An 18,596-nucleotide genomic window follows, 5' to 3' on the forward strand; every position below is an offset into this window, starting at 1 on the left:
ATAAAGGAGCTGAACAACCTGACCTACTTGCTCAGGATGATCTGTCAGAATTAACCAAGAAGAATAAACCTAACCTACAACCCTAAAACAAAGCAAATATAGCGTGGGATCCTGAGAGTTTTTATTATTATTATTATTTCATTTCAGGACACTGGAAACGTGTGATCACGTCTCGGATTTGTCATTCATTCGAACCGCAAGAAATAGCATATATATATATATATATATATATATATATATATATATATATATATATATATATATATATATATATATATATATATAGCTTAATCAATATCTGTATTTTTCACAGAGATTACATTTGGACCAATCAGAGCTATTCGTGATTAATTAAAGCGTTTTATTGAATTATTGTAGGCCTATAGATATTTAAACTGATATGTCAGACTCCAAAACTTATAATTAATAAAGTTAAACTAAACACGTCTTGAGATTTTAACCAAGGAGGTCCATATTCAAATCTGTAGTTACAGTGTCTCAGCGCCCCCTGACGGAAACCCCATAGTATTGGTCCGTAACAAGCATGATTGACAGCCAGGGACGGAAGGAGGCGGTTCTACGTTACTCTCGCGAGAGCAGAGAGTTTTGAAAAGTGGCGCTTTCACCGTTGTTCAAGATAGAAGCCTTCTCTAAAGGTACGTCGCGGATTAAAGTGTGTTTGTTGTTGTTCTTTTTGTTTTGTTTTATCAAAAAATGAACATTTAAGCATATAACGTTACACTCGCAAGGAAGAATGTTCTGGCAAATTTTTATTTGTTAAAATTATAATTATTAGTTAGTTCGTCATGTTTTGTGTTGTTGGTAAGTGTCGGGGCTAACGTTAGCAGTTTATCGAGGCGGTGTCGTTCATTTTATACGTAACGTTACAAACAAATAACGTTACCTGTTTTATTTAGGGAATTTGAATTGTAATCCAATCATTTAATCAGTGTTCTTCTTTCATGTGTTTGATTTGTTGTGGGATAACATACATCGTGCTGTTTCGTAAGTTATGTACTAGCTTATTTAACGAATAACTTTTTATTTAGATCATTTAAAGTGTCCAATGGGTGGAGGAAAGATCAGGTAACGATTCTGTCGTGCTGGGTTAACGTTACCCGACATTTGTTGTGACTAATTATCTTTAACCTGTGAAGTGTGTTATTAACAGCTAACACTAAAACAACTAAAAAACAAAATAACGTTCCATGTTTAAGCGGACGTCCTCAAGATGCGGTGATCCATGGGTGTTTTGGATTTGTAAACGTATATCAAATATCATTCATTCACATGCAGGCTGGCATGTAATTTGTTTTTGTCTCAGCAACATCAACATGCCTGGAGACGCTGATCTGGAGATTGAAGAGGCTTTCCGTCGAGCACAGAAAGCTCATAATAACAAGGCGAAACTTGTTGCCAGTTTGAAGACTAGATATAATAAGGTGCTGCATAATTACGTGAATTTTATAATGTACACTATCGTTCAAAAGTTTGGGGTCAGTATTTGACAAATGAATACTTTTATTCCGGAAGAATTAAATTGATTAAAAAAAGTTATATTTCAAATAAATGCTATTGTGTTTTTTACGTTACATTCATCAAAGAAACCTAAAAAAAAGGTATAATGGTTTCCTCAAAAATATTGAGCAGCAACGGTTTTCATCATTGGTAATAATGTTTGACACCAAATCAGAATATTAGAATGTTTTCTGAAGGATCATTCATGTGACACTGAAAACTGGAGTAATGGCTGCTAAAAAAAATCCACTTTCCCATCACAGGAATAAATTACATTTTAAAATATACTACAACAGAAAATTGTATTAACTTAAATTACAGTTTTTAATGAATTTTTGGTCAGATAAATGCAGCCTTGGTGGTTATAAGTGACCGTTCAATAAAGGGATAGTTGCCCCTAAACTGAAAATTCTGTCATCTTTTACTCACCCTCATGTCGCTACAAACCTGTAAGACTTTCGTTCATCTTCACAACACAAATGAAGATCTTTTTGATGAAATCTGAGAGCTTTCTGTCCCTCCATAGACGGCTACTCAACTGAAACTTTGACACTTTGAAAAGTTCATAGAGATTGTAAAACTAATCCATATGGAATGAGCGGTTTAGGCCAAATTTTCTGATGAGACTTGTCTTGATCGCTTTATATGATGAACAGATTGAATTTAGGCTTTTATTCACACATAAACATTGATCAGCAAACAATAGACAGAAGCTGAACCGAACCTGCTTGACCCGCGTGAACAAATCTTATACGGAAGCTCAAATGTGCTGCGTAACACACGAGAATAAACCTCTTTGGTTCTTGCACGTCAAGCAAACATGCTTGATTTTCTGTTTACCACAACTTATGTGTGAGATGATGAATGTTTATGTGTGAATAAAAGTCTAAATTCAATCTGTTCATATAAAGCTATTGTGTCTTCTCAGAAAATTAACTAAACTGCTCAATTCATATGGATTAGTTTTATGATCTCTTATGAACTTTTTGAAGCTTCAAGGTTTGTTGTGTAGTTGTCAGTGGAGGGACAGAAATGTTTGATTTTATTAAAAGTATCTTCATTAGTGTTCTGAAAATGAACAAAAGTCTTACACATTTGGAACGGCATGAGGGTGAGTAATTCATGACAGAATTTTCATTTTTGAGAGAACTAGCCGAATCCTATAACATTATAAAATCTTACCAACCCCAAACTTTTGGAAGGTAGTATAGGTGCATGGGAAATTTTTCTAACATGTTGTCTGACACATCAAACAATCTTCTAATTGAGGTCATTTTTAATTCTGTGTAGTTGGAAGATAAGTCCGAATTCCATGAGGAGTTCATCCGATGCCTGAAGTATGCCATGATCATTTACACCCGAGAGCCTGCAGTGGAGAATGTCATTGATTTTGTCACTAAGTTTGCTGCGAGTTTCGAAACGCCTGTTAATCAGGAGACTGAGGAGGAGGAGGAGGAGGAGGAAGATGATGACACTGAGTTTTTGAACTTTCTGTTCAACTTCCTGTTGGAGGTAGTGTCACTCATGCAGACATTTGGGTTGGGGAAAAAGTCATACCTTATACCTACGATCTCTTTACCATCTTTTTCTCTCCCACAGTCTCACGGTGCAAGCAGCCATGCTGTGCGGTTTCGTGTTTGTCAGCTGGCGAATAAGTTGCTGGGCAGTCTGAGTGAGAATGCTCAGATCGATGATGATCTGTGTGATAGGATCCATGAAGCCATGCTGGTCAGAGTAACAGACAAATACCCTAATGTCAGGATTCAGGCAGCACTGGCCATGGCCAGACTTCAGGACCCCAATGACTCAGACTGCCCCACTATTAAAGGTACTCTGAATGCTCATACTTTCACTCACAGACATCGAGCTACAATCCCTACTTAACATGTTAACGTTCAAAATTGATCCATGAATTTCCAAGGAATGTACATTTAAATAAGGTAAATGTGATTAATTCTGTGTGTTTGTAGCTTATATTCTGCTTTTGGAAAATGACTCGAACCCAGAGGTTCGACGTGCTGTGCTGTCTTGCATCGCTCCCTCGGCTGCTACACTCTCTAAAATCTACAAGCGCACCCGAGACGTCAAAGAGAAAGTCAGGAAACTTGCTTATCAGGTAAAAATGTCTATAAGAAAATACCAAATTGACTAATCTGCAATAAAAGTTAACAATTAGTAAATAGTGGTGTTTTTTATTTATTTATGTGAAAATCTTTACTGTCAGTTTTGATCAATTTAATGAATCCTTGCTGAATAATAAAGGTATTAACTTTAGTTAATTAAGTTTTTAACGGTAGTCTATGCAATAAATATGATGCGCTTATGTATGTGCCTCAGGTACTGGCAGAGAAAGTGCATATTCGAGCTCTGAGCATCGCTCAGAGAGTGAGTCTGTTGCATGAAGGCCTCAGTGACTCTGCAGGTAAGGACATTGTCGTGTTTGTTGATCAAACTCTCCAACGCATGTATTAGAGTTCATGTTCATTGTCTCCTATTAGGGCTACATGATTTGGGGAAAATGTCATATTGGGATTATTGAGGTCAATATTGCGATATAATAAACAAATGGTTTCATGAGTCAACTTGCTTGGTTCTCAAGGAAAATGCACACACAGATTAGTGATAATGCTGAAATGTGTATTTCTCAACTCAAACTAGCAACAACTAAATGCAGTGTTTTCAAATTAAAATAATATTTTTCTACAAAATGAAATAATGATATCTTTGCATTACTGCAAACCTGTCATTGTCTCAATAGTACAATAGTATAAAATAAATAGAACGACAAATAAGAACATTTGTATGCTCATGAAAATAAGATATTTTGAACATTCTGTCCAGACAAGCAGGGACATTTAAGTAGGATGTAACGCATATGTTTTGTCTAAACTCAGTCTGTGGATCATTTTTGGTGTAAGTGTATTGCGATTGTCAAAACATTTGGTAACTAAACAGAATTTTGTTAAGTTTAGTGATAACATGGTACAATGACTTGTTGGCTACTGTTTTTATCATTGCTTGAAACAAGCTTCACGATTTCAATTCAAATCATCTATTTGGATAAATATTAGGTACAGTAATTTTTCTCAAGAAAACAAATCTCGTCTAATGCTGTAAACATACTGAGAGCCCTGTCAGCTGATATTATTATTAAAGGTTAAAAATAACAATTAAAAAAAATACATTTAATGTGGTTTTTACTAGGCTATAATAACATTACAATATTTTAATAAGTAAAAATATAATATTTAATATAGTTGCACATATTTAGCAAAATACTCCTCTCTATATAATTTGTCTAGCCAGCTAACGTGCTATCAAATGGCTTTCCTGAGGTAAATGTAACGTTATGTGACATTATTCTCCAGCTGTTTTATTTACCTCTTTCCGCGGTTGAAAAAACCCCCCACTGATTTATCAATATTATGTATGAGGCCTAAACATTTTGGTAAGTTGTACTGTATCTTTCAACACACCATCTTTCTAGTAAAGAGTAGGCTAAGAGATGTTCGGTTCACGATCACGATCTGTCACGTCAACATTTACAAGCGCCAAAACGCTATTGTTTGAATTTCGTAATAAAATCGACAGAATCTGAGAGCTGAGAATTAGTTTCATATCAAAAGTAACCTGCTCTGTCTAGTCTGTCAGTGTCAAGCGTGTGCAAAGTGTCAATTGCATGAGTCTCACACTGAATGAGTGAGAGTTGGCAGCCCTGCTCTCTCTGCTCAGTGTCGGTTATCTTATAGCCAAAATATCGTCATATAAAGGCCAATTTATACTTCTGCGTCGGGTTCGCGTAGAAGGTACGGCGTAGCATACGCATTGACGTGTACCATACGTCGTACCCTTCGCCGTACCCTGACGCGCACCTCCTCAAAAATGTAACTACGCGTCGCGGCGACGCGGACCGCAAGATCTGTGATTGGTCGGCTGGATAGCATCGCGTTTCCTCCTACGCATTTCCGGAATGATCTTCTGCACTCTGCACCGCCCGCCCGCCATTTTTAAATTCCGAAGATCAGTGAAGAGCCATGGAAATAGACCAAGTGACCGAGAGATTGCTTGAAGAAGTGCGGAAATACAGCGATCTGTATGACTCCTTCAGTCGCCATTGCTCGTAGAAACCTAAACTCAAAACAGCCGCGAGGAATGTAAACACAGTGGAACTGGAACATTAAAACCCGCCCGCGCCAACTAGCGTTTCGGCGGTGTAACTGCAGAGCAACACAGACATTCGCAGAAGTATAAATGCTCACGACGGCGTCGCCTACGTGCGTACCCTACGACGTACACTACGGCGTACACTCGACGCAGAAGTATAAATTGGCCTTAACAGAGGTATAATTCTTTCTAGCCACCAGTTCAATGTCCGTCTGCTCGGCATCCATCTTCACCTGTTCTCCACGCTGCACACAGGAGGCTGCACACAAATCATGACGTGACCATACGCGCCACACATGCCACTGCCTAAACTGAAACTGACTGGTCTTCTTTTTATTAGCAGTGTAGAAAATGGGCAAACAGCTCTCAGAGAGAATGGGTTGTCATGTCCACACATGCATTTATTTATTTCTTAAAATCGCAGCATTTTGCGTCATATAATCGCACAGGCTTGACATCGTGATTGCGATAAGATTAATTGTGTAGCACTATCTCCTAACAACAAAGTCCTAGACACAAACAAGTTGTTTTTTAGGTGACAACTGGGTCATTAATTTTTGTCTTGTATTAAGCTTATACTTGATTATCTTATAATTTTGTAAATTATTTACTGCTGACAGGGGCAGTATAAGTCAATTAACAAATCATGTCCATTTCCCTTAGACTCAGTGAAGGAGGTCATCAAGACCCATTTGCTGCCGGCTTGGCTTCGCTTGCTGCAGGGAGATGTTTTGCAGTTGCTGCACAAACTGGATGTAGAGAACTGTGCAGAAACTGCAGTGACTACCTTACATGCCATCTTTTCCATGGCAACAGACCCTGATGAACTCCTGCAGAACGGTATCAGGCTGGATGAGAGGTCAGTTACTTGAATCTAAACACCAGAACAAGCATACTTCAGTCACTGCAGTTTTGTGGCATAATTCAATTCACCAAAATTTAAAAACATGTACACATGCCCTGCCCTTTGTATGTTGACATCTTGGAAAAGGTTTATTGCAATTTTTTTATTATTATTATTTTCATTGTGCTTTGCTTTCAGCTATTAGTAGAAGCATAGTACTTTCAGCTGCATTCAAGCAACAAGGTTTCCACAGAGCATTAAAAGTCATTAAATGGATTTTGCAAAAATTAAGGCCTTAAATTGCATTGCATTTTAATCCTACAGGCATTACAAATTTTGATATAGTTTTGAAGAATTTTATTTTATCAATTTGAATATAGCCTTCATAATTAATGTACGTTAGTGTGATAAACGCAGAACCAGTTTGGCTTCCAGCCAGACTAAAATTGCCGTGATGCGGGCATTTTGTACATTATGAATAACAGGAATAAAACTAGACCAGAAAAATGGGAAAGTGCAAATTCCAGCAGAAGTGGCTGGAAGACAGTTTAACGCGATAAAATATTTAATGCAATTAACGCAGCATCCGTAAATTTTTGTCATCCTTTGGCTAGTTTTACATCATATGATCCCGCTCTTATTCATGCAAATGCTTTTAAACCATTCAAGCACGACAAGAGAAAATGTGAATGTCCTGTCTACGTAACACACACGACATGCAGAAAGACGCGCGCTAGTATCGTGCGTGCCAGAATACAGTTCTCTTTCGCACTTGAACCTGCTTGAACGAACAGTAACATACATAATTATCTTAATTACAATCACAATTACAATAATCTTCAACATTAGTCTCATTTCTTAAATGTGTATGTCTCTCTGTATAGGAAACTAATTACTGTGGACTCCCTAACATGTGAAAACGTCTTGTACTGGAGAGCGTTGTGTGAGTTTGTCAAGAGTAAAGGAAATGAGGGTGAGGAATTACTGGAGAAGTTACTCCCTGAGGCGGCCATATTTGCAGAGTATCTATACAGGTGAATATGCTCTACATTTTTGTTTCTTGTAACCCTTTTAATTGGGTTAATTATTCTTCGATGTTTAATTTTCTTTTTGAATTCAGTTAAACAGCCAGCTAAATAAGGAAGCCTTTTTGTTTCAGTTATCTAAAGAGCATTACTCCGCTGTCTGAGGAGCAAAGAGCTGATATGACACAGCTTGAGATGGTGATGACCCAAGAGTTTGTTGGACAGCAGCTGATTCTTCTAGTCAGGTGTCTTGACACTTCTGAAGAAGGCGGCAGGTCTGAGTTCTCAGTACTCTGATCTCTTACTGATCAATGTAGATGAAACATTTTAGACTTTTATTATCTTCAGTTTTTGATGGTCCTTTTCCTCCCTTTATGTCTGTATAACTTGTATAACACCCATGAAAGTCTATTGTATTTATTAACTGCAAATCTAGAAGTTTTAATCTTCCCATGAACTGTTCTAGGAAGCGCATGGTAGCAGTGCTCCAGGAGATTCTTGTGATGCCCAACACACCCACTTCTCTGATTGGTTTGCTGGTGGAGAAACTGATTGGCATTCTACGAGATGACGCACAGAAAATTCTGATGGTCAGTCCTTGTGAGAACATCATACTCTTGAGAAAAAAAAAAATCTTCTGTTTGTGGCAGCCAGAGATTGTATCAGTGTTAGATTTGTAACGTTATGAGACTTTCATGGTTTGAAAACTGCCTCAGAAAATTGTTAAACAATCAATTCTTATTATCATCAGTTAAAGGACAAGTTCGGTATTTTACACTTAAAGCCCTGTTTACAGATCGTATCTGATGAAATAGAACGGTTAAGATTAAAATTTGGACACATGCTGCTGTCCCGAGAATTTTAGGTTTATTTCGCTTCACCCCCCCACCCCCACAATGGTTGTCTATATGCACTGGAAGAATCCGTCCTAAAAACACATTAAACTTTCGTTTACAAAGACGTGAAACTCACCGAGTGGTCAGGGGGTGTTCACTGATATGTTCCCTCAAAAATCGCTGAAAAAGATGCATTCCAACAGGTTTTATCGTAGTTTTTGTCCAACTCCATTGACTTAAAGGTAGGGTAGGTAATCCTGTTCAGAAACGCTTTTTTTTATACTGGGTGAAATGGTCCTTCCATCCTGATAGTAGTCAATACATTATGTGTTTAGAAAAAGGAATGAAAAAAATCAGACCTCTGTAGCAGCTGCAGGACAGTAAAAACTCTGACCAATCACTGCCATTCGGTGCGAATGTAAAGAACCAATCAGATGCCTTCATGTCTCGTGCCCGCCCCGAGCCCCACTGCGCGTGCTGCCCGGCGTGCACTCATCACATGTCACCGTTCCCGGAAATATTCAGCTCAAAGCACCTGCATATGCAGTCAGCGAAGGCAAACAAGGCAAAAACTACTTCCTCGGACCCTGCCCGCGCTCTTGAACGACCTCCTCTGCTTCGCCCTCAACCCCGGACCTGTCCTCGAACCGACGATGCGGTACTTGTCTCCGGACTCGGAGTGTACGTTAGTCTTCATTAGAGTCAACAATGTTTTCATCATGGAAACTCTTACATGCAAAACACCGTATATGTTATGAATCTTACACGAAATTCACCTTCATCACAGTGTAACTGATGGTAATGGAAAAACGTGTATCAATGCAACCTGTTTTTAGTTTTGCCTTATAAATATAGCTCGTTACCGAATGAAACTTAACCATTATCGATATGCTAGCTTGATAGTGAGTACTAAAAGAAATCTTATTTGTTTATATTCATAGTGATAAAGTTAGGTATTTTATTACATGTGATTCTGACATGATGTCACTGTATGTACTGCGCTCCTTCCTCTCCACTCGTCTCAGGTAATAAATGCGTCTTGTTCCAGCCTGAGCGTTTGGCGTCGCGCGTTCATGTGTTTTGGGGGCGTGGCTTTGGAAGGAGCTCAGAAGGGAGGGGGTGGAGTGAATGGAAATAATGAGCTGTGTTTATTGCAGATTAAAAGGTCTACAGTCACTCGATTTTTATATTTTCTTTTTCAGAGTACTTACATTTTAATTATGTATTGGTATATAAAGACAGTTTAAACAAATTTGGAATGTTTTTTTTTTAGAAAAATGATTACCTACCCTACCTTTAATAGGACGTGCTGTGAGACCGCAGCACCTTTACGGTATTACTCCGCCGCTTCTTCTTCTGCTTCTTCTGTGTATTCAATGAAATGCCCGTGGTTTGCGTGCAATTGGCAAAGGTGCATTATCGCCACCAACTGGGCTGGAGTGTCTATTATTCAAGCTCTCAACGGAAGAATCACGGGTGTGACGCGTTTGGCAAAATAGGTCCACAAAAGCGAAATAAACCTAAAATTCTCGGGACAGCAGCATGTGTCCAAATTTTTATCTTAACCGTTCTATTTCATCAGATACGATCTGTAAACAGGGCTTTAAGTGTAAAATACCGAACTTGTCCTTTAAAAGGACAGTTAAATGAGTGAAAGCGGGTTTTGGTAAAAAAAAAAAAAAAAAATGCTTTACTATAACAAACTTGAAACCATTTGTTTGTTTTGTTTATTCATATTTGAATCATCAAAAAACATGTATAATCATTTCAATTTAGTAATTGATTATTGACTGGAACAACCTTTTAAGAATGAAATGTATTTTATGCAGAAAATTTTATTCAGAAATATTACAAAAAAACGGCGGTAATCAATTAGTCCGTAAAACTAAAAATTGTAAATAATGTTTTAAAATGTAATCAAATGAAAAGTGCTGCACAACAAAGATTTGATCAATTAAAACAAACATTAAGGAATATAATTTTTTTGTCTAAATAAATTGTGCTGTTATTATTATTTTGAGAAGTACATTCTATTCTACAATTGTAACATATTTCTTCATAGTGCACCCAAAAATGAAAATTAGCCCATGATTTACTCACCCTCTAGTCATCCTTGGGGTATATGACATTCTTCTTTCAGACGAATAAAATTGGAGTTATATTTAAAAATGGAAGCTAGTTATTTTACTTTATAAAGTTTTTAAATATGGATATTTTTGTTACATAAATGCATCGCTTCGCTTCAGAAAGCCTTTATTAACCCCTGAAGCCGTGTGGAGCACTTTTATGATGGATAGATGCACTTTTATGGACTTTAAAACAGAAACGGCCATTCACTCCCATTATAAAGCTTGGAAGAGCCAGGACATTTTTTTATATATAACTCCAATTGTATTCGTCTGACAGAAGAATGTCATATACACCTAGGATGACTTGAGGGTGAGTAAATCATGGGCTAATTTTCATTTTTGGGTGAACGATCCCTTTCATTTATTTAAATGAAGTTAAACAGAACTTTTATTTTGATGGGTTTTAGTGAAGACCTTTTCAGAGCAAATTTGACAGTTTTTTCTCAAATAAAGATGGCAGATGCTGAAAACACCATGAGGTCTTCACGCATACTTGAGTATGTAGTAGACGAAACTGTGCAGTTCATTCCAACAGAGAGACACCGAACAAGCAGATTATAGCAGTCTTTTTGCGATTTAATATCCACAGACCATGTCGCGACTTCATTTATTGTACATCTCTACTTTTGATTTATTCATCCGTCCATCAATTCATGTGTTTTTGTGACATCTGCATTATACTGTAAATTCCATTTTCACGACTGGATTAAGGGGTTTTCCTAATAATGATATTATCGTCAAAGTTACAACCCTAATCAGTGTAGTCCTCTCACATGGGGAATGTCCTTTTCTTTGACTGTCTACATTGAAACATGCAACAAGAATTATCGGTGGCAATTTGCTGAAAAAATTTAATTGGATGACTATGTAAATGTGGCCTTTGAGATCTGCTGATTTATGCAGTCAAGTGTCTCTACAGAAATTCACTGAAGGTTTAATTTTGTATGTGTGTGGTTATTTTAATCAGGTTGCTGAAATAATCTCTGATGTGAGAGAGCCCATTTTTTCCATCTCTGAACCTGTGGATGAGAATGAGAAACGCAGAAAGCAAGTTAGAGTGAGTAAAACTTCATAAACCACTGATGCTTAATGGCATCAACCTAATGCATGAGATTGGCATCATTTTAAAATATATATATTTTTTATAGTTAGCTGAGGTGCGAGTGCAGATAATGGAGGCCAAGCAGACTTTAGAAGATTGCATCAGCTGTCAGGACTTCAGTCGTGCAGCTGAGCTGAAAGACTCCATCTCTCAGCTGGAAGAGCTCAAGAACCAGCTTGCCCTGGAGGTTTCGCAGCCTGCTGAAAATATCAAGGAGCAGCGTGTGGAGAAGGTACTAATTTACAAAGACACTCACATACATTAAAAAAATAGAGTGCATTTATTCAGCAAGCATACATTTTAATAAAAAGTTATAGTAAATACATTTATAATGTTTCAAATAAATGTTCTTTTGAACTTTTTTTTATTCAAAGAATTCTGAAAAATGATGCATTAGTTTCCACAATTTTTAGTTGCACATCTGTTTTCAACTGTTATTATTAAAGGGTTAGTTCACCCAAAAACTTATCCCATGATTTATTCACCCTCAAGCCATCCTAGGTGTATATGACTTTCTTCTTTCAGATGAACACAATCGGAATTATATTTAAAAAAAATCTCTTCCAAGCTTTATAATGGCATAAGTCCAAAAAAGCGTATCCATTTATCATAAAAGTAATCCATACGACCCAGGAGGTTGATAAAGGCCTTCTGAAGCAAAGCATTGGGTTTTTGTTAGAAAAATATCCATATTTAATACTTTAAAAACGAAAATAACTAGCTTCCTGCAGAAGGCCTACGCAGGTCTACTTGCGCCAAAAGAGTAACCCCTGACGCAATGTAGGAGTAGCGCAAGCTTTGTCTCACGGTTCAAACAAATAGGGCTGGGCAACAAACTCAAGCTCATCTTCTCTTATATCGAAATCCTCTGACATTTCTCTTTAAAAATTCTTGTTTTAGACTTTCTTGATTCATGACGGGTGTTTTTTTTTTTTGCTCTATCCTCTGCGCTTCCGCGATCGTCAATGCATCAGTTTAGGGGTAACTCTTTCACTGTAAATCGATGTGTATGGCCGTCTGTCGGAAACTAGTAATTATAGCTTTATAACATTTTAAATATGGACATTTTATTTACACAAATGCATTGCTTTGCTTCAGAAGGCCATTATTAACCCCCCAGAGCCATGCAGAGCACTTTTATTATGGATGTATGCGCTTTTTTGGAATTCAAAATCTGGTCCTTCATTCACTGCCATTTTAAAGCTGGGAAGAGCCAGGACATTTTTTTATATATCTCAGATTGTATTTGTCTGAAAGAAGTCATATACACCTAGGATGGCTTGGTAAATCATGGGCTAATTTTCATTTTTGGGTGAACTAACCCTTTAATAAGAATCTTATTTGAGCACCAATTCAGCATATTAGAATGATTTCTGAAGAGTCATGTGAGTACAGAAGAATAATGATGCTGAAAATTCAGCTTTGCCATCACGGTAATAAATTATATTTTAAAATATAGGTCTTCCAACAAATATCTGCTAATTAGATAATTGTCAATTTTAATTTTGTCTATCACTATGCTGTCAGTCACAGTATACATGAATTGGTCTTGGAATTGTTTTTGTGGATAGTTGTTGAATTCAAATTTGTTCAACTTGTATCATATGAGCATAAGTTAGTTAGTGAATTGCTCGATCAGTGTCATAAATTAACATATTACAAGACGAAGTGTGAGAAATGTTGTGTGAATGGCCTTGAGTCTTGGTGTCACATTTTAGGCGAACACTATGGCATAGTTGACACCATTAACGTGCATGTACATATTAAGCCTTAAGTGCTTAATTTAAATATAATCTCACATAATGTAATCACATGTCATGTGTGTATTTTCCCCAGAGTGATCCAGAGACTTTGTTGAAATGTCTGACGATGTGTGCCGAGTTGTTCAAGCAAATGAACATCAAGAGAGGAATCTGCCCTACCATGAATGCTCTGATAGAGTCACTGGTACTCATACTCATCCATAAAAGCACTCACATTAATAACCATTTCCTGCTTTTCTGCAGTATTGGAAAAACTTGGGTCTGCATGGCGCTTTTATCACAAGCCACTTTGGTTACTGGACTCTGTACACAAATCAGTGTAGTGCTCAACTGGAGCTGCAGTTATTGGAAAATAACTTCAAAGAGCTTTCTCTTTCCTAGATACTGCCAAGTGTGTCCAACCCTAACCCTGCTGTCCGCAACATGGCTGTCATCTGTTTGGGAACTGCTGCTCTCCATAGTAAAGACCTCGCCAACACACACCTTGTGCTGCTCTTGCAGGTATTTAAACATTTGTGTTAAAGATGACCAAATTCACTTTGTCTTGAAAGCTTGGAGATTATTTTGTTGTGTGTGTGTGTTTTAGATCACACAGCTAGATGAGCCTAAAATCAGGATCAGTGCTCTCCGAGCTCTCATTGACCAGCTCCTGCTCAATGGCCTTAACATCCTGCAAGAAAAGTCTGCTCCTCCTACCTCCCAGGCACCTGACTCTCCAGACAATAACGGAAAACCTGACCAACAAGTTGAAGAGGAGAGTACCGTCCAGGGCATTCTGAGGATGCTTTCAGAATTCCTTGATAGTGAGGTACTGCATATCCATCATCACTTTAGGCACTTTCACGTGTTAAAGGTACACTATTGTAACTTAGGCCTCACTGTCACTAGGGGTGTGCCATATCATACCGTCCACGATAATACCAGTATACATTTTTACATGATAAAAAAAAGTGTCATATCGCAATATCAATGATATAGCGACGCGATGACGTATGGTGCATTTACGTTCCCTAGCGCGCACAACAACAACACCTGTCTGAGAGTAAGAGCAGCTTGTCAGGTTCCGATGACGATTTAGTAGCTACATAAAAAGGGAGCTACTTCAATAGAATGGAAGTGGTTTGGTTACCAGACCTCCATCAAAGCACAATATTTAGCAAAATAGGCCTATGCAAAAAAACTGTTACCGCTAAAGGTGGAAACACCAGCAAAAACACACCGTGGAGTACAACCAAACTGTCTCTGAGATGCAATTTCACAAACAGCTTGAGTGTTCAGCGGTGCTGCCGCGTCTTCTCTCTCTCGTCTCTCAAAATGTGTTGCACAAGGCAAGCGTCAAGCGCTGCAGGCGGCGATACCACACTTGCGTTTAGGAGTCGGGACATGACTGAATTGTCACTTGCACAATCGGGCCATCAGTGCATCGTAACTAGTTTATCATTTTCACGTCTTAAGTCTTACCAGTTTAAACATTCAAGCGATTTTAAACTATCCAGTAGGCTACTCACGCTCTCTCTGAGAGATAGCCCTCACACTGGTGTATGCGTCATCAGAGAAGAGAAGTGTTCAGAATTTTTTTTTATAATAAACACTGCTGCATTCCATTAAAAACATGATTTCATGATGACTTGACATTGCTGTGAACAGCCTTTATTTGATAGAACTGTTAATGTTAGTTTCATTCACATGTTGAACCTATGCAGTTATTTTCTGCCGACTCCTTACGCTGGCAACTTGCTGGAGCTGATTGACAGGCATTTTGACAATGTTCCCTGTTTATACATGATGACTAGATGGTGTAAATGTACTGCAAATGCTGAAGCAAAAAAAAACCTATTTGAAATTTTTCAGATCTGTGAGCTCCGCACAGAGACAGCAGAGGGTCTGGCCAAGCTGATGTACTGTGGGAGAATCCTAAGTCCAAAGATGCTGTCCCGTCTGGTGCTATTGTGGTACAATCCTGTAACGGAGGATGACCAAAGACTACGGCATTGCCTGGGGGTATTCTTACAGTTATATGCCCGGGCCAGCAGGTATACATGCAGGGAGATCTGCTTAAACTGAACAAAGATCATGTAAATGCTTTGATTAATTAAAGGAGTAGTTCACCCAAGAATGAAAATTGTCTTTTACTCACCCTCCTGTTTTTCTAAATCAATGTGACTTTCATCTTTGAAACACAAATGAACATTTTTAATAAAACCGGAGATTTTAGTCCCTCTATTGAAAATCCATTCTTCCAAAACTTTAATTTTTTCAAAGGGTAATAAAGAGATTGTAAAAGTAATCCATATGAAGCAAGATGTTTAAAACAAGTCTTCTGAAGAAACAGGATTGCTTTATATGGTGAACGGGTTTAATTGAGCCTTTTATTTACATATAAACATTAATCAAAACGCATACATAGAACACCTCAAATATCAGAATTTTCATTTTTGGGTGAACTAACCCTATAATGTAACGTGTACATCTGAATTACAACAATGGTGCCATTAACGTTAAAGACTGTTGTAACAGCACAGCCAGATATTTACAGCTGTTCCTGTAATTGTTGTACACTAGAGCAAATCAAGAGCGTGTGGAGGAGAGTTTCCTGCCAACCATGAGAACTCTGTTCAATGCTCCCGTGACCTCTCCATTGTCTGAGGTAGACGCATCCAACGTGGCTGAACTGTTTGTTGAACTAACACGACCCAGTGCTCTTGTGCAACCTGCTGCTGTACAGGTACACTTGAACTTGCATGCACGCTTACAGAAACAACAGTAATGGGTTATGTTTAAAGCACTTTAATATGTTGATATGTAAATGATCAAACATCTCTTTTGCAGGCTGTGTCTGTGCATGACTCCCTGGCAGTGCGTGTTTGTAATGAGATCTTGAGAGATGTTTCTGCTCCTGAGGTGCGTCTCTACTGTAAAACTCTCAGCTGGCTGGAGATTAACACTGAACCTGGACCTGCCAACAATGAATTGCAACTACTGTTAAAAGACATTTTACAGGTACTGCTGGAGTTAGGTCTCTTTTGTGAACATGTATATGTTGTGTTTTGCTTTTATCCTTAATCTCTCTAACCAGATTAAGCAGAAATGGATGAGAAATTAATGCCAATCTAACTGATGGGATATTTAATTAATGTATGCAATTATTTATGATCCATCAAGTGATCACTGTTTTTCCATCTTGTGTGTTACAGGAAGTGAAAGATAAGTACTGTATAAGGGTTATTGAAAAACTTCGTAACCAGCTTAATGGGGATCGTTCCAAATCAGGCAGTAACCAGGACACAACTTTGCTTAACTTGGATGACAATACTGGAGGTACTAGCAAGCAAGCTAAGCATTCTGTCACTAGGTTAAAAAAATGATAATGGCTGAGGAAGAAAAAAAGGTTTTTATTAGTATAATTTTATTTCTCCATCTAACATTGTTCTTAGTCCCATCTAGTTTCATTTATGTAGGGGTTGATGGTTAAGCTAATATTTGTTAATTTGATTCATTTAGTTGTAATTGTTCAGATTCATAATTTTCAGTTGATTCCGTTTAAATCTTTACAAGTACAGTATGCAACTTTTTGCCCTCTAGCAGTTTAACAAAACTGCATGCATTTTGAGGAAGAACATCGTATTGGTTGTGCTTCGGCTCTCCATGACTGCGGATAAACATGGTTCTGTCTCATAACTAAAACAAGAGAGGGATTATCCCACTGCTGAAAAAACATGGACACAAAACTTCAACTAGAAAAATAAATAATTGCTTTACAATGAATGAGAGCTACATATGGCAATTGATCTGTTCAATAAAATACCTTATTCTTAATAAACTATAATAATACCTTAATAAACTGAATTCTCCCCATCGCTTTTACAACATTTTAAATCCCTCAGTTATAGCCATCTCTACAAGCCAATGTTGATTCATATTTAATTACTAGCTCGGTCATGTTTTCTTTTTGGCAGCAGACTTTTCCTTTTATTCAATGTTTTTAAACAAACGGGTGAATTCCCAGAGGTTTGAGATTTAAGGCTCCATTAGGAAATGTATTTTATGTAGTAAACTTTATTTACTCCCTGTAGTAAATAAAGTAGCTGTTGCATTAACAAACCTATGTGTATCCTTGCAGAGGTGGTGAACAAAGATGAGACTAAACCTAAACGTGCTAAACGAGGTACAGTCTAATTTAATTTGATAAAGTGGAATATTGTTCTGTTTTTTGGTGTAGCTTGGATTTAGCTCTCAGTCTGTTGTTTCTCAGGCCAGAAAAAAGCTTCCACTGCAAAAAATGGGAAGAAAAACAGTAAAGCCGAGTTGTCCTCTGATGAAAGGTTTGTTCCACATCTTGACTTTTTTTGTTTTTTAGATATATATATTATATACAAAATTACATTTGAGATTGTTTATCTTTCGATTGTGTTTTGTTCTTATTCTTTCTATAGTGATGAAGAGAATGTTCCAGAAGTGCCTCCATCAGTGCGACCAAGTCGCCGTGCCAAGATGGCTTCTCTGGAAAAAACCAAGCAGGATCTGACTGCCCTAATGAACCAGGAGGCCAATGGTTCATAGAGTGGATTAGTTATGATGAAAAGTCGTCCTTCCTATAGCATCCTACAGTCACTTCAGATCTACCTGACAAATTACATACTGCTAAATTTCTATTATACTCTCAAGGAATCTTGACTCCTTACAGCCTCAACCTGGGTAGATGTCAAAATTGCCTTTGTTAGAATGCAGCATCTGCAGGACCTCTCAAGAAGTTGTCCTTGGGAAGGAGTCATGTTAACATTTATTTACTTGTTTGAGGCTGTTCTTTTAAAAAAAATGCACAGAAAGTGGACCAAACTACCCCTTTCTTTTATAATTTACTATTAACAAAATGATGATCCTATTATGAACTAAATGTTGGAAATTTGGTGCAGGTCAATAACAGCTAATATTTGAAAGTTGGTTGAGAAGCTGGCTCATATTTCCATACAAAATGTTTACTTGCATTTGTATGCATCTTTTAAACCTGAATAAAGTTTAAAACTGTAACACAATTACTCTGACAGGAGGACAAAATCTGTTTGCAAGAGATTTTATTGTTCTAGTGATTGAGACATCTTTGAAGGCATGTATAAAAACACAGAGAAAATACAATGTGTGTACATAATTTGTATGTTTATGTACAACATCTAGCACCAGGTAACAAGTTTACAGTGGCCAAAACTTTTAAATGGCA

At 37.5% G+C, this 18,596-nt stretch overlaps 1 protein-coding gene across 2 annotated transcripts; it reads left to right on the forward strand.

Annotated features, from left to right (window-relative positions):
• The first annotated feature begins 547 nt into the window (after positions 1-547).
• On the forward strand, positions 548-18,042 carry ncapg (non-SMC condensin I complex, subunit G). Of its 2 annotated transcripts, XM_082164365.1 has the most exons (23): positions 625-656; positions 1,050-1,086; positions 1,325-1,442; positions 2,809-3,030; positions 3,118-3,346; positions 3,489-3,634; positions 3,856-3,940; positions 6,346-6,541; positions 7,411-7,560; positions 7,686-7,826; positions 8,018-8,141; positions 11,484-11,573; positions 11,665-11,850; positions 13,455-13,565; positions 13,763-13,882; positions 13,968-14,189; positions 15,233-15,414; positions 15,944-16,106; positions 16,211-16,381; positions 16,576-16,699; positions 17,502-17,546; positions 17,634-17,703; positions 17,815-18,042. In XM_082164365.1, exons 2-23 carry the CDS (start codon positions 1,067-1,069, stop codon positions 17,939-17,941), a joined length of 3,042 nt encoding a protein of 1,013 aa, XP_082020491.1. In that variant the 5' UTR covers positions 625-656; positions 1,050-1,066; the 3' UTR covers positions 17,942-18,042. The 2 variants fall into 2 exon arrangements, with proteins under 2 accessions (XP_082020492.1, XP_082020491.1); XM_082164366.1 differs by lacking the exon at positions 1,050-1,086 and having other exon boundaries at positions 548-656.
• The last annotated feature ends 554 nt before the right edge of the window (positions 18,043-18,596 follow it).

Source organism: Leuciscus leuciscus (assembly GCF_965113295.1).
Source record: "Leuciscus leuciscus genome assembly, chromosome: 3".
Lineage (NCBI taxonomy): Eukaryota > Metazoa > Chordata > Actinopteri > Cypriniformes > Leuciscidae > Leuciscus > Leuciscus leuciscus.